The 26146-nt window shown below is 34.9% G+C and overlaps 2 protein-coding genes across 2 annotated transcripts; one reads left to right on the top strand and one right to left on the bottom strand.

The window, feature by feature from the left end:
* The first annotated feature begins 7533 nt into the window (after positions 1 to 7533).
* LOC115215545 (cathepsin L1) lies at positions 7534 to 25947 on the top strand. Its single transcript, XM_029784727.2, has 8 exons — positions 7534 to 7621; positions 7684 to 7900; positions 9328 to 9433; positions 10567 to 10713; positions 12346 to 12469; positions 15957 to 16054; positions 23157 to 23422; positions 25513 to 25947. Exons 2-8 carry the CDS (start codon positions 7764 to 7766, stop codon positions 25613 to 25615), a joined length of 981 nt encoding a protein of 326 aa, XP_029640587.1. The 5' UTR covers positions 7534 to 7621; positions 7684 to 7763; the 3' UTR covers positions 25616 to 25947.
* Positions 13549 to 13953, bottom strand: LOC118764797 (histone H2B-like). The gene has a single exon (XM_036505824.1). The coding sequence runs from the start codon at positions 13918 to 13920 to the stop codon at positions 13564 to 13566; it is 357 nt and encodes a 118-aa protein (XP_036361717.1). The 5' UTR covers positions 13921 to 13953; the 3' UTR covers positions 13549 to 13563.
* Positions 25948 to 26146: the final 199 nt, after the last annotated feature.

The following is a 26146-nucleotide window of genomic DNA, read 5'->3' as shown; positions in this document are numbered from 1 at the left end:
CTGTGTTGTGATTTGGAGAAGGTGGTATATGGATTAGTGATGTCAGGATTAACTTTTCTAGAATTTTCCACAGCGTGTTTAGGAAGATGATTGGTTTGTATATTATTTTTGTCCTTGAATATGTGATAACATTTTATTGAGCTTTAGAATTGTTCTAATTTGCTCTAATATCCAGATTTTAGGGACTTGAAAGTCTTAACACAAATAGTTGTAGGTTGGGTGAGTGTGGTGATTCTTTCAAGTCCTAGTCATTTTTCCTGTATGTTTGTGATGTTGACTGGCCCAGAGGTTTTAGAGTGTTTAGATTTCGTGTTTTTGTGTGTCTGGTGGTCGTCCACCAAAGTTTCCATTTACCAAATTCACTCATAAGGCATTGGTAGACTCAGGTCAGTCTAAGACATATACTCAAGATGTCATGCAAATCCTTTATATTTTCGTAATGGAAAAATAGGGCTGCAGAGGGAAGGTGTATCTTTTCGTTTTGTGTTTCTTTGTTTTTTGTGGGGCTTTTTTTCGTGATGACTGATTTTCGATAAATGTATAAGGGATGATGCTGGATATTGCAATATGGGCATATTATTTAAAGTATTTATTGAGGCTTGAGGTGTGATGTAACCGTTGCTATCGATAGTGATGATGATGATGATGATGATGATGATGATGATGATGATGATTGCTCTATAAAATGTTTTGCTGTTAGTTTTTGTTGTTTACTTTGGATACAAATGATCGTCAGTTTTTTCTTTTGTTTTTTTGTTAAGTTTTATCTATTTATTTCTTTATTAATAGCTCCTTAAGTTTCTTTTCGCATTTGAGGAGACTTTTTTACCCCTTCTCAACACTAATTTTTCTAGTTATGCCTTTCAAAAGAAATACAGGCGAAAGATATCTTTGTTTCAAGTATCAGATAATTAGAATTAAGATATCTCAATCCAGTGCTTTATAAATGATTTTCTGTATGAACTACATAGATAAAGAACACAAATATTTTGTAACAGTGGCATTAGTTTTCAAACTAAGGGAACTACCAAATAGTAAGAGTAAAAGTACCAGCATACATATATGCAGAAGATATGAAGGCGACAGTGATTGAAGAGGAAAGTTATAAGAGACTGCAAGAAATGTGTGGAGAGAACATTGACCCACAAGGAGTAAGGGTGGAATTCAAAGAATTGCCACCAGTAGTGGATTTTGTAGAAATTGAACCACTAATGAAATATTACTAAAAAGTAAATAAGTTTGTCAAATCGACAGGAAAAAAGAAAAGAAAAAAGAAAAAGGGAGTAAAAAAGGAAAAAGAAAGAGTAAGTGTTTTATGTTATGTTTAATAATATCGAAAATAGAACAATGTTAGAGAACGTATAACAGTTCAAATAACTGTAATGGTAGACGATAATTAATTGTTATGTAAATACATGATAAAAACGGACAGTTTAAAAAGATTAATGGTAATGCATGTGATGAGAGGCGCATGCAGCCATTCATAACCCCATTATTGTATAATCATCTCATCATATTCGTTCTATGTATTGTCCCCTCTGTGGTGTCTTGTCTGTCCTTGTTTGTCCCCCTCTATGTTTAGGCCCTTGTGGCGGCTAATAAAGAAACCGAGAAGCTGGACCGTCTACATCTACTGACGTAAGTGATGAGGAATGGTTAGTTTCAGGGAGGGAGAGGAAAAAGCTTTTCGTTCTCTTCCTCCAACAAACAAAAAGTTTTAAAACGAATGCACAAGAACAGACACGGACACAAACAAAAAAAATTACAAACGCAGGGAGCAAAAACGAAAAAGATATCCCCAAAAATAACACTGGATATACAAGTAATACACAGTAAGGACAAAGAGACAAAAATAAACGCACAAGAACAGATACGATTGCAGAAAAAAAAACATTACAAACACAGACAGCAAAAACAAGTTACCCCCAAAAAGAACACTGAATATACAACACAAGCAACACACAGCAAGGACAAAGAGACAAAAAAAATTTTAAACTGTTTAAAAAGTCTTTCTAAAATGTTCAATGACAGTATCTGGAGTGTGGGATTCGAGTTGATGTCGTTCAACCTTTTCACTTATCATATATTATTGTACCTATAATATTACTGCTCAATGCTTTATTGACCACTTAAATTTCAAAAGGCAAAATCATCTCTAGACAGGTAGGAACTGAACCAATATTTAATGAAGGAGGGCTATAGGCTTATAGATTTAGCATATGCTTGTACAAACTTTAATCAAGAAATAGTACAGAGGCAAGTCGCACGATAATATACAGCAAGTTGCTAATCCCACAGACCCTGTCAATACATATACAAGAACACACTAACACTTAGACATCTACGACATATGTCGGAATTTTTGTCTCTGGATGTATTTGTGGAGTTGTTAGCTAATTCCTCCTACATCGTTTTATCGATTTTGATGAAACTTGACACGTGAGTAGAACTCATGTCTGGAAACCTCATGGCATACTCAGATTGTTGAAAATATCGATAATAGGGCCCCTCGAAGGGATCCTTATATTTATCTAAAATATTTCATTTTAACAGCCAAGGCAAATAACTCATTCGCCCAGATTTTAACAGTCAAGGGGAAATAACACACTCATTTTCCTAATTCATTTGGTATAAATCAAATTGAGTATACTTATTTCTTAGTATTTGAACCTTTACCTTTTTGCTAGCTGTGTTTGTAATGTATATTGTCTGCGTTTGTATCTGTTCTTGTGCATTCGTTTTAAGCTTTTTGTGTTTGTTGGAGGAAGGGTACGAGAACTTTTTTCCTCTTCCTCCCTGCAACTGAGTTATTTTCACAATTTATCAAGTACAACCCTCATAAAAGTAAATGATATTTTCCTAAACAATAGATCCACTTATTTCGGTTAGTAACCTATTCACGAATATACCAACTCTAGCGCCGCTGAGGGTAATAATATTCTCTAGGAACGCACATAAGCCCTTTTCAGAGTTATTTACTTTGAATTGTTATCTAATATCTGATTAGCCTGTTATTACCTAAAATGCTTCACGATTTTAGTATACATACCTTATTAGTATTTCCTCCTAAATTCTATATACTCTGGGAACGCATTAAAAACCTTTTCGGGCTATTTTATTTGAATTCTTACTATCGGGTGACTAATTTCACGTTATTACATAACTGAACTCATAATTTGGGCATTCATAACTTATTGGGAATTCCTAAAAACAAGATCCTATGTAAGACAGTTTGGTATTCTCTGTAAATGCGCAAAAATCGTTTTAAGGGCTACATACTTTGTATTGTTATTGGATTAGCGAAACAATTGTGAGAACGGAACCAAGAGTTAAACCCCGCTTTCCCGGTAATTACCTGGTACATTAGCTAGTATCTATAATAACACAAAGCACTACTACAACACCACACCAGAAATACTATTTCATTCGATTTAAGCAAAATTCATATTTTATACGCAGCAAATTTACAGTTATAAGAGCGCTTGCTAGACTACCTCACTGTATTTGTTCGGACAATCGGTGCTCTGAGTTCAAATCCCGCCCAGGTCAACTTTGTTTTTTATCCTTGAAAGTTGCACCCCCCCCCCAAAAAAAAAAAACTACCAATCGAACCAGGTGCATTGGCAGAACTATAATAACGTAGGACCGAATGTTTTGCGGTTTTTATTCAGGATCTTAGCACTCTACGTTCAAATCTCACTGTGGCATTATTGGGTATTAAATTTGATCTGACGTTCGGTATAACATGATTAGCTCATACCTTTAGTGTCTGTAACGGAACCGACTCTGTAGCAAGCCTTCGAGTAAAGTCTCCAATTTGAAGATACCTTACACTCTCCCTCCGCGCTATCAGTCTTGGACACCATGAGAAAAATAATGGGTGCGTCCTTCCCTCCTGACTAAACCATAAAATATAAATGAATAACAGCTACATTAGCTTAAATAGTCCCCAAACATCACTAAACCAATGAGATGAAAAGTACAGAACAATACATGTTACATCCCAACTGACTCCACCTTTCCCAACGCCTAGAAAAAGAAAACAGACTGGATAGTGCAGAAACAACTTTGTACGAGCAAATGATGAAGCGTTTACGAGCTGATTGGGGTGGTAGAAATAGCAACCAAATCTTCAAATTTTATCCTATCCTTTAGAAATGGATGAATAATTCTGAGTTTGGTTGTATGGTAAGATGTTTACTTCTCAACCAGATGTTTCTGGGTTCAGTCCCACGGCGTGTTAACTGAGTGGAGGATGGATAACTGCGAAAAAGTCGTTGCCTGATTCAAACAGCCCCTACAACTTCACATCTTTCTCTTCCTGATGCAACAACGAAGACACAACTTAAAATAAATTTAATGCGATTCAAACAATTTTCACATCGAAATTCTTTTTCATTTCATTTTAATATTTTCACACGTTCTCCTTTGATTATGAGAAGGTCCTATACACACGTAATGCCTGGTTGACTACCTGAGTTGTCTTTTGTATGTTAATCCGCTCCCCATGATCATTTGAAACACAAAGATATGTATTTCATTCATTTGACACAAGTATTGTGATGGATGTTTTAAGTGTCATTTTAATGCTCGATCTAAATTTGAAATTCGATTTTTTTTCCTATCAAGCTTAGTTTTCTTGTAACGCAATATCTATTTTTTTCCGCATTTAACATAGTCATCAAATAAGAAAATAATGATATAATATATTAATATGAGTATAATTAAAGATTTAAAAGTCGATATACATGTTATGTTTATTTTACGTAAAAATATTACAATTTATGCTTGGAGGCAAATTTAGCCTGGGTAGCGAACGTTTTAGATTTCTTCAGACATGAACCTTGGGTCTATGTATGGAGCAGTTTCAGATCTGTTTGTAAATGCAACATTATTAATAGATAGTGTTTCTTGCTTCTTGTTGATTTTACACCAGCATTGTGTTCATGTAGATGCTCTGTATGGTTGTGGAACTATATAAATTATCCTAATTACTCTGGCTGTACAGGTGATGATCTAATTTTAAAACACCAGAACTATTTTATACCATTAGTAAAAAAGAAATGCCGTAAAGGAGATGATTAGGACGAGAATTGAACTCCTCACATTTATTGTATGACATGTGTAAGTCTACTAATGGGATGACTACATCGTTCAAATCACATGCCATCTGTTATTCCAAGCATTAAGAGAGATTAATCTGTCCTTTGATTACAAATGGGATCGCTTCAAAGACAATATATATTTTTTCTGCAATGAAGCGTAAGTTCACCATGATGTTCAACATCTAGTATCAAATTCCTTTAAGTACATCATTTCAAATGCTGAGGAATCATACGAAGCTGTATCGTTTCTAATCAGATATTCCAGGATACCTGTTCTTCCCAATGAACCACATTTCCCATTACAAGGAAATCTGAACGACCAATTTCAATTTACCAAATAGAAGGGCCAAACTGCGTTTCTTCTTTCTGTAGCCACTATAATGAATTCAATGAATGACTCTGAAGATGAATATGTTATGTAAACATGTTAATTCAGGTGTAGGCTTCTCGATCCTAAACGTAATGTTGACAAGTGGCGATTATTCGCTTACTCCTTACAGATTAGTTTGAAATCCGTCCTTCATAATGAAAATACATTCCTTCCAGTACTTATTAAACAGGCTGCAAACATGAAAAAACAATCATATGACAACTTGAAGTTGCTTCTAGGTTATACTAAGTACCGTTCATTCGGTTGAGTGAAACGGTAGGACAAGCAAAACCACTACGTTCAGAATAATTGGCAAAATGCATCTCACTTGTTTTAGGTAAGAAAAATATTTTGATGATCTGGGAAAATGTTCTTTCCTTCTTGCACATTAAGCTTGGACTTTTAAAAAACTTTGTAAAGGCAATGGATAAAACGCAAATTGGGTTCAAATACTTTGTGGGAAAATGGCAAAGACAAAAACTAACTGAAATATTCTTAAATCTAACCTAACCTTATTAGAGGTTCATTTCCTTAACTCTCACTTGGACATTTCCCCAGAAAATCTGGGATGATAAACAATGAATATGATGACCATTTTCATCGGGATATTTCTACAACAGAAAAGCATTACCGAAGCAGCTGGATCCTCAGTATGCTTGTTGATAGCAGTTGGATTCTCAAGAGAGACATGGCTGAGATTATTACTGTAGAAAGTAAAACTAAGACACTTTTTTAAATTACAGATATGCCCTTTCGATTTTATTTTAAAAGATTCGTGATTATATTGGTCTTTGAAAACCAAACTGCTCACGAGACAAAAACCTAAGCTGAGAGAGAAATATTGTAGACTTGTCTGAATTCAACGCAAAAGCTCCAAAACGCTACAAGAATATTAAAGATTTTTAGGTACGTGGTACTTCGCTATGCAAGCACAACACAGTACAAGGTATACTAAATGCCCTCAAAAGCCAGCACTACGCTCCATCGCGTCAACAGTGCTCCCCACATTACTCTGTTAAGGCTACTTCCACAGACACTCCACAGAACTATAAGCCAGCACTTAAACTCACCACAACGCTTCACACCGAGACGCCAGATGCAAACAGACAACGTGATCAAAGACAAAAGCTGGCAACGAGTGTACACGACACACTTCGGGGCTTCTTCCCCCCCCCCCGAACCCATCCAACCCACTACTGCCTCCGAACACGTTGCCCACATAGCGGTTCCAAGTTACTGGATACACCAATTCACGCATTATACGCATTCCTGGGGCTGGTATTATTCGCTTTTGTCTTTGATCACATTGTCTGCTTACACCTGACGCCTCGATACGAAACGTTGTAGCAAAAATCAGTCTGGCCTACAGTTCCATAGAACATCTGTAGAAACAACGTCAACAAAACAATGCAAAGAGCACCGCTGGCGCAACGGAACATGGCACCGACCTATGAAAACATTTAGCATACCCTACAGTACATTGTGTTTGCACAACGAAGCACCATGCACCTACAAATCTTAAATGTTTACATACCAGTCCCAGGAATACGTCCAATATGCAAGTTGGTACATTCAACAACTCAACACCGCTGCGTGATATAGCAATACAAGCAATGTGTTTGGAGGCAATAGCGAGCCAGATGAGTGCCGAAGAAGGGACAACAACCCACGAAACATAGCACATACATCCGTTACCCACTTCTGTCCTCGATCACACCGTCTCCCCACATCTGACATCTCGATATGAAACGTTGTAGCAAAAATCAGTGCTGCCTATAGAATGTCCGTAGAAATAATCTTAACTAAATACTATAAGAATAATATATTTTAGTCGTGGGACAAAATTTATTTATTTATTCATTGATCTTCAGTGTTATTAGCTGTAATTCAATCTCTTTTTTATCATTCTATTCTAATTTCCATTTCCTGAATAAACCACTTTTTGGCGCTTGTAAAATATTCAATTTCCTCATCTAAAATGGGATGGCTTCTCGTGTTCCGTTTGTATATCCTTCTTTCTTCTACTCTCTATAATTTTATACCTCTATCTACACTTCATTCTCTCCTATATATTGCATGCAAAACAATTACAGATTATTCCTTCATCGGTACTCCGCAACACACGCACACACATAAATATATATATACATACATACATACATACATATATATATATATATATGTGTGTGTAAATATATATATAGAAAGAGATAGATAGATATAGATATATCACAAAGTATATTACATTATATTTCTATACTCTCTATATTTCCTCATCACTATTTGATATGATGTTGCCTTTGCTTTCATTTATAGCTGTTTTTACTTTCGTTTCGGCAAATTGGATTCCGAATGATGAAACCTGGGAACTGTACAAATCCACTTTCAGAAAGGAATACAGAAATGCAGAGACAGAAAATTTCAGGTAAAATGTTTTACAAGTTTCTTCATGTATGGGATGGGGTGTGTGTATATGTGTCTATGTATATGTGTGTGTGTGTGTGTGTGTGTGTGTGTGTGTGTGTGTGTGTGTGAAACAGAGAACGCTCCCAGTTACTTTCGAGTACCTCCTCGTATATATAGTATATACTGTCTTCCAGATATTAACATCTTAAGTTTATACCTCCATTACTGTAACCAAATAACAATTTTAGTGAGGTTGTGTTTAATATCACTATTTTCTCCTTGGTGCTTTTAAGTGGATACTGCTCTCTCACAAGTATTCAGAACAGTCATGTTTATGCTGTTTTGCACCTCAAACTAGGTAAAGAAAAAAAACCATTTGGCAACTGGAGCATCAGCACTAAAAATCATTTATGCATCTCATTTATATTTTATAAATCTTTAAAGAGCTGAAACTATTAAATTATTCAACCTCTACACCTGTTTTAGCTCTTTACTTGGGCGACAAGTAACGCTACTGCTCTTCTCAACATCTGATATCTAATTGTAACGCATGTGTGTGTACTGCCAAAGGCGCTATGTTCTTATGACATCTTTTCGTATATTTTTAATTAAATACCATTCATTTATATATATGATGGCTGATGAAGTATTAACGAAATATGATAAAGAAAAAATTGTGAGTATTATATTCCTTTGTATCTACATATATACACGTTTAAATATGTATCTTCGTATACTCATAATTACGTGTGTGAAACTTTTATTCGCTGTGAAAGTATCGGATACTATCGGGTATCTGAGAAGCCTTATTCATAATTACCAAAGGAAGAACTAAATAAACTTTATACAAATGGATATAAATGCAAATTATTGTTGAATATATCTTTCCAACTGTGAATAATGACTATTTAGTTCAACATGTTATTTTCTAATATCAAAACATCTGGCGCGAAACAGGTTGGTACCAAATTAGGTCTGGTCAAAAAAACTGGTTGTATTAAATGGTAAGAACCAAAATGTTTGCACCCAGTCATCCCAGTCTATTCATAAGGGTTCTGGTCGGTGGATAACTCTTCCTAGCTCTTTCCCACTAGTCTCAGAGGACCTGAAAAATGACCATGGTCCACGTCCTCCTTTCTCTGACTAAGTCTTATTATGTTTAAACATTTTACCTATTACTATATCACTTTTCCAATATTAACTCTCTTCTCCGCATGCAATAGCATGCTTGAATGCGCACCAATTTGTCTTCTATGGGTGCTGTAATTGGCTTGTTCAGTATGGCAGTTATAATAATGTTCTTTGGTGTTGGTCATAAGGATGACTGCAATGTGTTGTGTAATGCTTGATGACTAAAATGCGTTTTGTAATCCTGTGCAATGTAGGGACATATGGCTAATGTATTGATACAAAACTATGCAACATTGATGTCTTATTTTGTTTCAGACGTGCTATGTGGGAAGAGAATGCAAATTTCATCAATAAGCACAATTTAGAAGCTGATATGGGTATTCACACCTATTGGATGGGTATGAATGAATATGCAGATCTGGTGAGATGTGTTTTATACTCCTCCTTGAGAGATAGTGTGGATTAGAAAAATATGAATATAAATTGGAACAGAAGGTTACTGACAGAGTGAAAGAGATAAAAAGAGAATGCGAGAGAGATAGAATAGCGGGCGGAGTGAAAGAGACAGAGATAGAGAAATATAGATAGAGGCAGTCTAAGAAAAGCATAACTGCAATGAGAATGTGTGTGTGTAACAGAAAGAGAGAGACAGTAAGGAATTGACAGAGATAGAGAATGGGAGAGCTCAATAGAGTGAAACTGAGAGAGAGAACCATATAGACAAAGACAGATTAAGAGAGAGTGTAAATTAGAGAGGGTGATAGGGATGGAGGGAAATGCAGAGATAATGATACAGATAGGCAGACAGCCAAAGAAAGGGAAATAGAGGGGAAAGAGACAACTACTCAGTAGAATCGTTAAAAAGTCGAAAAAAGTATGTGCTGTATTTGTTCAGGCTTTGTACATTCGGAATTCAACTTTGCCTGTCAGCCTTTCGAAATTGATAAAATAAAGAACCGGTCATGTTTTAGAACTGATCTAATCGATCAAACCACTTTCCGAAATGACTGGCTTCATACCTACATTAGAAGGAATAGTCTTTAGTATACATGGTTTGGGAAATACATCTCAAGTTCCTTTTCTTCAAAAAAAAATTGGCGTTGTCTTGCAGAACATGATTACATGTTCATGCGCCCGTGTGTGTGTTTGTGTGCTTGAGTGTAAGTGTGTCTGTGTGTATGATATAAGTCAGCGGAGAATGTGAATATTGGTGCAAGAGTAAACGGAAACGTCAGTGATTTTCGAACGATAACTCTTGCCATACTTGTGCTGCACCGAGTTACAAATACTGTCTTGCTACTCAGATACAAGAACTATAGCAAACTTATATACCTATTCCAGCATGTAACTTAACATTATTTCGCAGGTAGTCAAATACAGTGTTCGTCTTAAGATATGCTTTATAGTGTGTCATTTGGGCTTCCTCACAGACATCATCACAAATTCACAAACAACTTTATAAGATATTTTTTAAACGACTTTAAAAGATATTTTTTAATTGCTCTTCTACTTTTTAATGTGTTGATCTTCTTGTTTCTTTTCTTTCATTTTCAGAGTAACAGAGAGTTTCAAGAAATGATGACTGGTTTTCTTCCCCAGAACCGTAGTATCGAGACATCATTTATCAGTGACAACCTTGAATACTTGCCTCGAACGATGGACTGGAGACAACATGGATACGTAACAAGAGTGAAAAACCAGGTTAGAAAGTGTATTTGAACAATATAAATTTATGCTAGCCGTATTCAGTATCATTGTCACACAATAACCTAGTAACAGTTTATACTCCCATCTTAAAAGAGGAGTAGATATATGATGTGTCTGCGTATGTGTGTGTTTGAATATATATATGTGTGCGTTTGAAACATACATATATACATACAAAAATACATGTAAACATTCAAATATACATATATACATACGTACTAACGTACTTACACACACATATAACACACCCCACACAATAAAAAACAACATTTAAAAAAATTTAACGATATTTATATAGTATATATATATATATATATATATCCCTATTTAATCATAGCCGATATAAATGTTTTGTTGATTTTTCCAGTTACACTTTACATCATATAGACACATATCAATATATATTTCACATAGATAAATATCTATACGTGTGTGTGTGTGTGTGTGTGTGTGTGTGTATTGATGTAGGTAGTAGAATGTCTGGATATGGTTTTTAATACATTATTAATTAAGGTAAGACTGAGTTATGGTTAGTCAAGTTAAGTAATTAGCTAGCATACATGAACGAGTTATATTTAAGAGCTGGCATTAATGGGTAATGAGTATTCTTACAAATAGCAGAATGTCTGAATATAATCCAACACAATATTTATTACTAAGGTAAGACATGACTATGTTGACAAAGTTACGTAATTTATTCAATTGCATAATAGGCTAAAAAATTTATTAGTGTAAATATAAAAATTAAGTGTATAAGTATAGTTAGAAAGTAGACATTATTATTATTTAAAGTGCTACCGTCGTACAATTAAGTCATTACGCTGTTTAATAATATTCGATTTAATTTTATTAACATGGAATGCCTCAGATTCATAAAGTCCACACCAGCCTCCGCCACCTTTATATGGTTGTACATCACATACACAAGACTAAGCAATTTTAAATTCAATGCTATCATCAGTGAGAGAATGCACAAATATACTATTAGCCTTTTCTTTATGCCTAAATGTAGAATCGTGATTATTCCAGCAAAATTTGAATGGGGAAGAGAACACACTAATGTAAAGACGTTCTTAACTAAGAGCAGTGACAGAGCACTTATACACAAAATTTTTCTTACGGCTTTGGTTATTAATGAGACACAGTGATTTATTACAACAGTTATATAGAGCGAGGTTAGCTTGATTATTAGTAGGTATGACATGTTCAGCTTCACTGTTATTAATAGTATTGTTATTGGAATCGGGTATTTCAGTATGTTGATTATTTGCAAACTTCGTTGAAATAAGCACAGAGAGTGAGAGAAACAGAGGCAGAGGGAAACATATATAAAGAGATATAGGTTATAAATATATTTATATATAGTACCCAAAATACACACACACATATATATATATATATATATAAGTGCATATATATATATATATATATATATATATATATATATATATATATATATACATATATGTATATACATACAGATGTGTGTACATATATATCTGTATACATACATATAAATATGTGTATATGTACACATATACATATAAATACATACATATGAATATATGTGTAGATATATACACATAAATATACATACATGCACATATTTTTTCATATTATTTTCAGGGATCTTGTGGCTCATGCTGGGCATTTTCCGCTACAGGTTCACTTGAAGGCCAGGTCTTCAAAAAATATGGCAGACTGATTTCGTTGTCGGAACAAGAACTCGTAGACTGCTCTTCATCATTCGGTAAATACACTTATACAAACATTCTACATGCTGTATGAAAATGATTGTGAAATTGACCACTGAGGCAGTTAACACCTCTCACATGCGATATATTATAAAAAGTTATAATGGAGTATCCTACCTGTTGAAAACCTATATGGTCTTACGCATCTGAAGAAGGCGGTGTATTTCAAATTGATGTGATGCTTGCATTGATCGATTAAATGGAGCCGCCTGAAACGGTCATAATGCACTAAATCTTGACATCATTGTTACTTATTTGCTATATATATATATGCTCGAAATACGGATTAGAAAAACAGCTAACAACTGATGAAGGGGCGTTCTTTATGTTGCGTGTCTTGTTTTCCATTTGTTTCCTTCGTTGTTCGCAAAAATCGTTTATATTCCATGTATTCGTATTTCATATTCCATATTTTCGTATTTTTGTTGTTTAGGTTCTGCGACGCCCTGCGCCCACATATGCATATGTAAATACATATGTAAGTATGTACATATACGTGTGTATATATGCATGTGTGTGTGTGTGTGTGTGTGTGTGTGTGTGTGTGTGCGTGCGCGCTAAATTAATTATATGTATGTATATAATTATATTAAGGGAGCAAGGACGGGAAAAACGACCAATCTCCAACATGATTGAAAATGCCGAGGCATTCAGATACTGCCGAAAAACTCAAAAAATATACACGGATTTTAGGCGAGCGAGTGAAAAACGTTAAAAATACTTCACGTTAATTGTGAATTGGGTCCAATTTTTAGATTAAAGCAGTAAAAACAGGCTTTTTTTCCTTCGTCAACACCTATACACGAGAAATATAAATACAAATAATTATACATACCCGTACAAAACAGATTCGCACGTCCACATATAAATATTTGCACGTATATGTATGATAAAAATCATGAACGTGATTTTATCCTTATATTCTATTATGAATTAATAAATAAAATAATATTATTGTTTTTACTCCTGATCAGATTTTATGCGGAGCTGTTTTTAGAATATACACGTGTTTGTCGTAAAAACGTATTAAGCTGACTTAACATTGATCTATACATGCAAATGCTTGATTGGCGACTGTTGGTGCTGCCATCTACGGCTGCTTTCGGAGTAAGAGACGAAGAGAAAGAGAGTTTGCTAAGAAATAGAATGGAGGGACAGCAGTCTGGACCTCATAGCTACTGATGGTTGAACGTTTATTGTAGTGAGCCAAACGGCTGGCTTCAGAAGCTATTCTTTCGAACAAATCGTTGACAAAACTGTTCATGATAGACATAGCTTTGCTGGAAATACCAGTGTTGGGGTGGACTTGTTTCAACACTTTGTAGATGTAGATGGAATAACTTTCCTTCCTCTTCTTCTTGCATTTCTTATCACCCGAAGCCCGAGAAGATTTAGCCTTGGAAGCCTTCTTGGCCCCCTTAGAAGGTGCAGCAGGAGCTGGTAGCATTGTAGTTATATATTAACAGAGAACTGCTCAGGGCTTATAATCTTTTTTTTTTATCATTATGATAAAATTAGGAGTGGCTTTAACAGGCATGCAAAAGACATTGAGATCAAACGACTATATTATTTCAAAACACTTATCAAGACACGAGTCTACGTGGAGAACTATCAAACAAGGCGAATTAATACTGGAGCAAAAAAATAATGATAAATGGAAAAAATAAAACAAGATCCTTCAAAGACTCCCAGAATGAAATCCTAAACTTATAAGAGATTTTCCCTCTTTCTATCACTCAAGCTCCTTCCTTCTTCGTCCCTCCACCTCTGTTAAAAGTAAAGAAAATAGAAAATATCAACCGTAATTGTGTAGAATGTTAATTTAAATTTTAAATGACTCTGAGGGTTTCATTGTGATACCTCTATTTTTCCCCCTACTTTCTCCACTATTAAGAGAGTAAAAAAAGAAGAAAAGAAACTAGTTACATTATTTCAAGTTACGTTGTATTGATAATCTCCAATAAGAGCGAAATAACGTTATATGCAGTTACTAGGAGATCCAAAATGAGAAACAATACATACAGGGGTTGGACAAAATAATGGAAACACCTAGTATCATAACATCATAATTTTGAAATATCTATAAAACTGTCAAAAGCTTGTTTATTTTTATGTATTTTAATTTATTATTAGTGTTGCTTGATATGTTTTGCTAAAATTGCTGTTTCGTTTCACATATCACCAAAAAAAGGCAATTAAAAGTCATTAAAATGACAGGTCTAGCGTAACGAAAATAGCCGAAATGTTTGGTGTATCAAGACGTACTATCTCGAAAGTAATGACAGCCTTTGAGAAAGAGGGAAAAGCCTCCTCGTCGAAACAAAACTCCGGAAGAAAACCAAAACTTTCAGATTGGGACCGTCGGACTCTTACACGAATTTTTAGAAAGGATCATAAAATTACAGCTCCCAAAATTACTGCAGAGCTTAATGACCACCTGGAGAACCCAGTTTCCACAAAAACTGTTCGCCGGGAGCTGCACAAAGCCGGATTTCACGGGAGTAAAAACCTACAGAATTGGTCCCTAGAGCAGTGGAGAATGTCATCATCTCGAACGAGTCATCTTCTACCTTATTTCCGACTACAGGCCGTGTGGATGCAGCCAAAAGAAGCATTTGACCCATACTGCCTTCTTTAAATATGGATTCGACTTAGCTACAGTATATTATAAACAATATCGAGGGATCTGTGATGATCTGATGGTGGGGGGCTATATTTTGGAAATCTGCAGGCCCAATGGTTTCCCTTCATGGCAGAATTAATAGTCAAGACTAAGCATTTTATCTTATCAAATTCATCCTATGATTGCGGAACTGTTTCCGGGGAAAACGCAATCTTTTAGGATGATAGTGCACCAATTCCCACAGTTAAAGTTGTTACTGAATGGCATGAGGAACATTCTAGTGAAGTTGAACATCTTATCTGACCACCACAGTCCCCAGATCTCAATATTATTGAACATTTATGGTGCATTTTAGAAAAACAAGTAAGGAGTCGATATCTTCTACCATCATCACTACAAGAACTTGAGACAGATTTAACTGAAAAATGGACAAAAATTCTTTTCAAACTTTGTACGAGTCCATACGTCGTAGAATTCAAACTGTAATTACTGCTAAAGGTGGTCCTACCCCATATTAAAATAAATTTGTTTAAAATTTTAAGGTATTTCCATTATTTTGTCCAACCCCTGTATGTGTGTATGTGCGCGCGCGTGTGTCTGTGTGTGTGTGTGGAAAAATCTTTCAAAACTGATATAGAAAATACTACTATATTCGACTTCTTTCTTTCTGATAAATAATATTTTTTTTTTTTCATATTTCCTTACTGGTTCTTTATGATCAATTTGGAACAATATCTGAGTCCACACTTATTTTGTATCAGCCATCAATGGGTATGTGTGTGTTTGTGTGATGTGTGTGCGCGCGCGCACGTGAAAAGTTTTGAATCAACATATAGAAAATTCCTTATCAAACATTTCAGGAACCAAAGGCTGCCGAGGAGGATTTATGAACAATGCATTCAGATATATTGAAAGATATGGTATAGAATCAGAAAGATCCTACCCATATCACGCAAAGGTAAGTTTGTTATTTTCCACGTTCATTATTTTTCATTTATTGTTAAATATTAAATATAGCATGCAAACATCCATGCTGCTAAGTAGTTACACAAACATATATATATATATATGCAAATATGTATACACATCCAAATCCCCCAATATTGTTTATAATATACTGTAGCTAAGTCGAATCCATATTTAAATTATATGTGGCTACAATATATTATTTATAGGTATACAATTCAACGTTTTGGGAAATATACCGTAGTTTAGCCATATAAGTTGTATTTTATAACACACTAGCATTATGACCCGTCGTTGCCGGGTCGCAGTGCTAGTGCATGCATATATGTGTATATATATGTGTACATATTACATGTACATCAATATATATACATCTACACATAAAATACAAAATACAAAGTTATATCCTGATATCGCTAGTGATAATAATACTAAAAATATATAACAGACTGGAATTGTAGGCCCGTCTCTTGCAATTTCGATTAATTGTATCTTGTCCTCCCTCTTGTATAGAGGTGTGGCTACAATCCAGCCTACCTCTACTTCTGGAGGGACATTTTAAATTTTTATCCGGGACGTCCCACGTCCCAGATATAAAGGTAAAAATAAAATATTTCCACTTTGCAAGGTTCGAGTCGAGTACTCCCTTGCACTCTCCGTTGACTCGAACCTTGCTTCTATCGTGGCGAATTTACTGCCTCTGGTTAGATACTTGATATCTTTCATAGTCGCACCAAGACACTTTTCGATGGTGCTTTCCTCCAGGTGTTCAAATCATTTTTCTCTACATTGTATACTTTATAGACAATAGTCTTTTCTTTAATTTTATTTTTTATTTCGTTTGGTGGTGTTATCCTAGATTCACCGTCTTTGTCGGTGATCAATCCGAAACAGGTTTGTATTTCTTCCATTTTAATTTTAATGAGTTCGCACCCGCCGACGGCTGCAGCGAAGTTCATTTTGGACTTTCTTCTATCGAAGGCATTTTAACAAAAATGCTTCCGTCCCAAACAGGGACACAATTCAATTTTTAAACAATAACCAAAGCTCCTTCTCCCAAAGGGGGAGGGTTACAGTTTACAATTATTTAACAAATGCAACACAACAACGTTTCCTTTACGAGGAACCAACAAACGTGATAACAATAAACAGTAATAATAATAACAACAAACCTTACGGTGAATCAAAAAGCAGTACGCAGTTGAAGCTATAGTCCTTTATGTATAAGAAATAAACAAACAGCAGTACTCAGTAGAAACGGCTGTTCGAGAAAACAAGCATTACATACAGCCAAACTTCATATAGATACTTAATGCTAGCTAATTAGCAGATAATCTAATGTAAAAGTAGTGGTAAAGGGTATGTGCACAGCTCCATCTGGACTATTCCATTTCTGCACACTAATTTTATTTTTCGTTTATTCCTATTCATGTGAAACCACTTATTCAAGTTCAAGTCATTGATGCAATTTTATACCAATTGCTATTTTTACTTTTGTTATGTTACGATTATATTATACTTTAGTTTGATTTTAATTATTACTTACTACATATAATTCAATTGTTATTATTATCTCTAATTTTTATTGTGAAAGTGAAAGTATCTGACATAAAATAGAAAAATGTTTTTGTTTCACTTTTAACACGTAATACTGAAATAGTGGAGAAGATATGATATTGCTATGGGCTCGCCCTAGGCAAAAAGTTGAATTTTTTTGCTCATGAAACTACATGGACCCTAAGTAAGGCATATGTAAAATTTGAATGAAATTGGTTGTGTAGTTCTCAAGTTTTAGGGAAACACACACACAGACAGACCGACACACATTCTCAGTTTTATATATAGAGATTTTTCAAGCTTACCTTACCGTATAAACAATCTCCCGTAAAAGTCGATCTTTGTTTATTACAAATCAACGTTTGTTGGTTGAGGGATTGTTCTGTTTATAATGTTACAGTAAAGAATTAAATCCCTTCTCTGCTCGTTATTTTGCGTTTTGGTGTACTATTTACAAAAGCATTAGGTTAGGAATTTCTCAGGTACATTATTGAAGGAGTTGTTTGTTATAGTTAGTTTAACACAAAATGCTTCGCACTATAATTAACGATTTGTGAATGGCTAGCACTTACTATCACACAACGCCACATCTGCTTACAGCTCGTAGATGTAAGCGTAGCAGTGACGTAGTGTAACCAGAATTGTCAGATAAGCGACGAAAGGCAGTACTTATCGCAATAACAATGATAATACGATTGCCAGTATCAATGTTCTTTATTAGCTGCAGTGATCGAGGAGGCTGTAAAAAGGAGTATTTTGCTATTTCACTTAGGAGGACAATTAATGCTAGTCATTCTATAACACTATCGGTATACAGTCGTAGAGACTTTTAAATTCGTTGTTTTGGAACCAAAATTCCATGACCCCGCTCCGGATAAAGCAAAAGGAATTTAATAACATTGAAACTAAAAGTTATAGCAGTTGCTCAGGACATAATTATTTAACAAGAAATTGAGAGAACAGGTTGAACGAATTACATGCAGTTCAAAAGACAAATTGTACTGACAGAGGTCAGATTTGCAAGTGACTAAAATTGTAGATGAAATTTGCCGAATGGTTACTTGGAAATAGTGAAAATGGAATATCGATAACTCTCGGACCCACAAAATATACGAAGAAAGAAGTAGATTGTAATTTTAAGGCAAGTACCAGATAGTGCGCGAGTTTTGTGAGATATGATTTAGACCTCTATAGAGAACATAAAGTTGTTTGCTTATCTACGTGATAAGATTCTAATCAGAAATCAGAAGAAGGTACGCCATAGTTTGCTCATGCATTGGAAACAGATAAAAACGGCTTAATCTTCATATGTCAGAAAAATGAACTCAAGGCCAAGTAGGAAAAAAGACAACAGGTGAAAATTACTGTACACGTGTAAACTAAGATTACATTTTCCAGTACACGAAAGGTACTGGAGACGGTAAAAAATTAAAACCGATGTGGATGACGACCACAACGACGATGAAGACAAAGATGATGAACAGCCTGTAATTACGCACAGTATTGATGAAGATAATCTGTACATTGCTATAATCCACCCAAATTATTATGAAGGGTTATTCAGTACTAAAGATGATTAACAATTTTAATGAAAGTTTGGAGTTCAAATGTTGAAAATTTACCATGTAGTTGAGACTTCAATTATATAAAGTTTCTATATCAATTTTGTATGTAAACAGATTATGAATTAATTTTCATTTACCGTACTTATTCATTTTCATTTTAATTACCTAATTAGAAATAGAAATTCAGCCCTAATATTTAATACTGTTATGAGTGTAACTTCAATGAAGATGGTCAATGAAGCATGATGAATATGAATAAGACAGCAAATCTAAATATTCATCAGTGCTTTTGTATTACATACATTTAGAAGGGGCAAATGTTTTTTTTTATGTTTACAGGATAATCTTTATATATAAAAGTGAAGATGTGTCTGTCTCCTACGATTTAGATTCCTAACTACTCCCACATTTTGCGGTGCAGTTTAACCAAAAGTGGGTATCTTATAGTTGTGATTCATATCGAGCCCTTCTGGGTATTAGCGCGCGTCTACGATGAGTCTACGATTTAAAAAAAAAATTACCATAATTTTTTCCCATTTTTAATGCATTTTTTGCTGTTATATAAGGGAAGTAACTCTCTAAAAATGCTTATATAGTTATTTCCCTTACAAACCCGAGCAACGCCGGGCGATACTGCTTGTTATCTATATAATACTATTCTGTTTGACACAGTGTGTACGAATGAAAAAGAAAAACAAAGAGAATCAAAAATTGACTGTTTCCTTTGCAAAAGTGTGTTTTCCAAGCAGAAAAGTTATATTTATATATAAATTTTATTGCTTATTGTGTGTTTGTATTTTGTTTTGTTTTTTCACTACAAAAGATAAAAGATCTTATATCTTTAAATAAATCTTTTGATAAATCGTTCATATCCAGCATGAGGGAAGGCAAAACTCGATTGAATGAAAGTGTAATTGTGTACGATGTGTAACAAGGTCTCGTATATTTGATTTTGTGTGTGTGTATGTGTGTGTGTGAGTGTGTGTGTGTGTGTGTGTGTGTGTGTGTGTGTGTGTGTGTGTGTGATTCCATAGTCATAAAATATGCTCTTGTGCCACAGGATGCTTTAGAGTTTTTATCCAATACTTAATGCCGATTATTTATTTTAGTGTCATCATTGAATACATTCGCTTCTTCATAATTTCATTTTCTTGAAATACGCTCTTTCCTTGTGGATATTTTCTATTTTCTAAGCAAAAACTTCTCTAATAAATTCGTTTTCTAATAAAACGCTTTCAATTTCTTGTGAAGAAAATTACTTTCATCTTCACTTTTGGCAAAATAATACTGTAACTTTATGGGGCAACAGAAAGTAAACAGCAGGAAAGTTATCTTGGTTTGTTGTAATTGTTTATCATTAAATTGCGCAAAAACAGCTAGCTGGCAGAAGCGTTACCGCGCAGGGGAAAAATGCATAACAGCATCTCTTCTGTCTTCTGTTCTGAATTCAAATTTCGCCGAGGTCAGCTTTGCATTTCATCCTTTTGGGTTGTTGAAATAAAATACCAGTTAAGTACTGGAGTCGAAGCAATCGGCTAACTCCACTCCCCTCAAAATTGCTGTCGTTATGCAAAACTTTGAAATAATTATTAAATTGAGCTTCTGCTAAATTTTGCACAAGAAATTGTATTTTCAATAAACATTAAACAACCTAATTGTTGTTGACGCATCATCATCTCATATCGTTGAAAGCGCAAAAAGTCCCTAGATAGACAGTGCGTGAGGTGTTTTAGTGGGAGGAGAGATTTTCCTTCTGTTATATGTTCTCACTTTTTCTTTAAATTCTCTCTCTCTCTTTCTATCATACACAGTCGAATATATGTGGGTATGCATATATGTGTGTGAGCATGTGTGTGTGTGTGTGTGTGTGTGTGTGTGTGTGTGTGTGTACAGTAGTGGGCACAGCTAAACTAAAAGTTAGCTTCACTAACCGCTAAAATAGTTAGCTTCGCAAACGCTAAAACGCTAAACAGGTGGAAAAATTAGCGCTAGCTAACGCTAAATGATAACCGCTTTTAATCATATGAATTGAGTTTCGGTTTGTCTGCTTTTGGGGGGGGGGGTTGATTTTCTGCTCTAGAGAGCTGAAATTTTCATGCTATAACTTAGAGCTTTCTAAAAAGGTATAGCATGTCAAGATCAGATGATGATGAAGGTGTACGCAAATAATTAAATGAACAAATGAAATTAAACATTAGTTTTACAGTCAAGATACACTTTATTTACTGTACAAAAAGTATTAAACGAACAAAAAGATATAGTATAGTATAGGTATGTTGCCAAGATCAGGTGATGATCAAGGTATACTATTCTGGCTGGGCTTTCTCCATCGCCTCGACGTGATGCTGGCTGCTCTACATAAACATCAGCCTCTCAAAGTTACTATCTGATAGGGTGGTTCTCTTGGCCTCAAAATATGTTTGCCTGTAGAGAATAGGTGCTCAACTGCAGCTCTGGATGGGAGGGCGGTGTTATACTCGGTGAACAGGTTGATCAAGACCCGCTCACCCAAAAAAGTGATTTCAGTCAGGACCTCCTTCGAAACTGCCGCCGGCCAGGTCTTCACCAAATTCGGCGCCTTGGATGTCAGTGACCTGTGGCTTCTGCTCTCCCGGAACCGAGTGAAGTTGCTGAAGAAATCATCTTCCTCATCCTTATTGCTGGTGGGGGTGCTGCCGTCCTTTTTGGTCTCTATCAGGGCTGTCTCTACAAACAGGAAGAAACGTATAAATTTTGTCAGCGGACTTAAAGTTAGCGGAAACGCTAATCTGCTAAACGAAAAGTTAGCTTCGCTAATTGATTGCTACCAGATTAGCGGAACCGTGGCCACCACTGTATATATATATATATATATATATATATATATATATATATATATATATATATATATATATATATATATATATATATATATATATATATATATATATATATACATATATATACATATATGTATGTAGGTATGTATGTATGTATGTATGTATGTATGTATGTATGTATGTATGTATGTATGTATGTATGTGTGTGCGCGTGTGTCTGTGTGTGTATGCGCGTCCGTGTGAATGTATGACTGTGTGATTAGAAATTTGTTGCTCGACCATACTTTAACACCAGGCCAAGCAAAGCTTCGTGAGTGGATTTGGTAGACGGAAACTGTAAGGAGCTTCTCGTATATATATCTGTGTGTGTTTTTGTGTCTGTGTTTATCCTTCAACACTGCTTAGTTTGTTTACGTCCCCGTAACTTAGCGGTTCGGCAAATGAGACCAACAGCATACGTACCAGGCTCAAAACATAAGTACTGAGGTTGATTCGTTCAACTAAAACCCTTGTATTAATTACATGGTTGCAGTCTAACGACTGAAGCAAGTAAAAGATAAAAGGTGTACATTTTTTACAGTCAAATAAAGGTGATAATTGAAATAAATACAATTAAGAAAACCACGTGTAAGGCTGTCCAGAGACAAAAATGGACAATAAATCACTTGTTAATTGATACAAAACTGAATTACAATAAAAGTGTATGAGAGAAGATTGATCATCTCGACAAGATTAATAAAGCAAGAATGCTTCAGGCTAGGGAAAAGTTTTTAGCTATGTACGAGAACAGCTACAAATAGTGTTAATTAGATGTAATTTTAGTAGGGTAGTAAAAATATTATTTCTGCCGAAGGGGTTGAATGGAAGCCAATAAGAATATTTGTTTATGCGTTTTGTTATATGTTAAGATAATTATATATTGAGAATAGGTATTAGTATTTATCCATTGATGACATCATACTGACCCATTCTTCTTTTGAATGTTTTGCTTTGTGTGCGTATGTGTGTGTGTGCGCGCGTATAGGTGTGCGTTTACCGTGTAATTGTAACTGAAATCGATAATTATTTATTGTTAATTCTTTCAAAATTTAGATACATGTTCTTTGGTTTTACCAATTTAATCTAACTTCTATATCGTTATTTTATTATATAGAAACAAGTGTGTAAGTATGACCGTAGGAAAGTAGTCACTTTTGTCAGTTCTTACATTAATGTGAACAAGAGAGAGCGCGCACTACAAGTAGCAGTGGCCGGTGTGGGTCCAATCTCTGCTGCCATCGATACCCATTCCAACGCATTCCGATTCTACAAGCATGGCATTTACAAAAGAAATGATTGTAATCACCAAGCAAATCATGCGATCTTGGTGGTTGGATACGGAACAGAAAATGGACAGGACTACTGGTTGGTGAAAAACAGGTAAATCACAATGTTTTTTTTTTTACTTTAACTCTCCCCATTTTTATCTGTATGAGTATGTGTGTGTGTTCATGTGTGTGTGTGTGTGTGTGTGTGTGTAGATACGGTAGACTAGCAAAATTATTAGACATAAAATATCTTGCATTAAATACGACCCTCTATGGACTGAGTTCCAGTCACGCTTTAAACAATTTTGCTTTCATCCACGTGATCGATAAAATACGGTGTCAAACACTGGTGTCATTTGTAGTTCCAAATCTGAATGGAAATGTAGTAGAAAATGAAAACTGATACTTTGTTTTACGACATAAGTATAGAAATTTTATACTATTTACTCTTACGTTGGATATAATTGAAAAGAAAGTAGACACCTGGAAAGATAAAAGTGTGAAGCAGTTTCGATCCTAGTTATTGACGTTTTTAGCTCACTTATTATACTGTTATGATGATACTACTGGTAAAGACATGACTGTCACAACACTTAATTTATCCGCGGCAGCGAGCTGGCAGAAACGTAAGCACGCCGGGCGAAATGCGTAGCCGTATTTCGTCTGCCGTTACGTTCTGAGTTCAAATTCCGCCGAGGTTGACTTTGCCTTTCATCCTTTCGGGGACGATTAAATAAGTACCAGTTACGCACTGTGGTCGATACAATCGACTTAATCCGTTTGTCTGTCCTTGTTTGTCCTCTCTGTGTTTAGCCCCTTGTGGGTAATAAAGAAATAGGTATTTCATCTGCCGCTATGTTCTGAATTCAAATTCCGCCGAGGTTGACTTTGCCTTTCATCCTTTGGGGTCCATTGAATAAATACCAGTTGTGTACTGGTTCGATGTAATCGACTTAATCCCTTTGTTTGACCTCTCTATGTTTATCCCCTGGTGGGCAATGAAGAAATAAATATTTAATTTATCCACCTACAAGAATACTTAGTTTTTAAATTATAATCAGCAAAAAATGTCAATAGCGGTATTTAAAAATCTAAAAACAAACGTGTTAACTCCAGCTAGATCAGTTGATATAAAATTTTTAGAAATCTAAACATTGCAGACTGGACTGGGTCTGGTTTTTATGCAAGATATACAGCCTGGCGTTCTGCCACTTTTGACATACCAGTGATCTTTAAAAAATTTGTTGAAAGAAATAAATAGCAAAGTTTATCCTCGCATGTGGAGTTTTAGGGAGAAATAACAGAACATTATAAATTATACAGTTGAGTGTGGAATACATTTTAATGAACTGAACCAAAAATGTGTGCAATCAATAAAAATTCCATCCGTAACGTAGATTTTTAAAAAATCATTAGCGTTAAAGAAAGGCAAGCAAAACATCTCTGAAACAGAATGCTTAAAATTTAAGGGAGGGTATGTTTTAGGGAGTGGTTCTGTAGAGAAATTTTCCCCGTGTCATACATAAACCATATTTCATACCTTCCACAATTCTTGAAAGCACACGAATTTTAATTATTCTATCTCCCACTCAAAATATAAGATCACTTGAACATGCAAGACACAGTGTTGTAGAAAACTCTAACGCCTAGTGTTCCCTTCAATAGCAACCCCAGCTAATCTATAACAACTATGAACACTATAACAAGCTTATCTATAACAACTATGAACACTATTAAAATACCACCCTAAAAACACCGTACTGCATCTTCGGAGGCGCACAGACACAAATCTACTAATGTGACCGAAATACATTCCATAACACTATGATTGTACAGAAATCTTTATAACCACAATGACATGTTACTATGACCCATCTGAATCCTATAAAATTACACGACCATTCAGAATAAGTTACTAAGACACGTCACGATACTATAACCGCTACACACGTTAGTATGAGTATTCAGAATTCTGATGGCATGTATGGTCAGTCAGATTTGTTTGTCACAGCCTGTTAACTATATTGCATTAATAAGAAAATGTTAACTTGTTAATTATATTGCATTAATAAGAAAATGTTAACCTGTTAATTATATTGCATTAATAAGAAAATGTTTGCCTGTTAATTATATTGCGTTAATAAGAAAATGTTAATACATGTCAATAATGTATGATTTATTATCAATTTTTTTTCTTTTCAGTTGGGGTCAGCGATGGGGTGACCATGGTTATATCAAAATGGCTAGGAACTATAACAACATGTGTAGTATTGCGACCCTTGCTAGTTACCCTATTTTGAGATAGCAGACTCATCGTTTGAAATTTTTTATGAATTTTCTTTTTAAACCATATTACATCTATTTTTGATCATTGCTGTTTTGTTAGGTAGTTACCTATCACTTAATCATCTTGTACAAGGAATATAACTCTTTCAGAAACCTTATACTAAACTTCTATTGCTTCGTTCGGTTTTTCACTAGCGGAGAGCTGTCACTATAATAGTCATACTTGCTCCACTGACGAGCGCCGTTCAATGTTTCCACTAATTCATGTGCGAAACGATTTCTAAAGACGGCTGAGATGGATCTGTAATACTATATAGTATAAAGATTAATATACACACTCTAGTGATAAATGTACGAGTTCCTGTTCTTTCTGATTTATGAATGATTAGACGACTATCTCTCTCTCTCTCTCTCTCTATATATATATATATATATATATAAGTAATAATTATAACGATAGAGAACGTGGAGAGTAGTGCATCTCTATAATTATTTCCTTTATTTTACAATGTCATACAGCATATTATTATTACTACGACGACCTATACGT

This window comes from Octopus sinensis, linkage group LG9 (assembly GCF_006345805.1).
Source record: "Octopus sinensis linkage group LG9, ASM634580v1, whole genome shotgun sequence".
In the NCBI taxonomy this organism is placed as follows: domain Eukaryota; kingdom Metazoa; phylum Mollusca; class Cephalopoda; order Octopoda; family Octopodidae; genus Octopus; species Octopus sinensis.
Note: the sequence above shows the minus strand (reverse complement) of the source record. Positions and strands in the feature narration are given on the sequence as shown.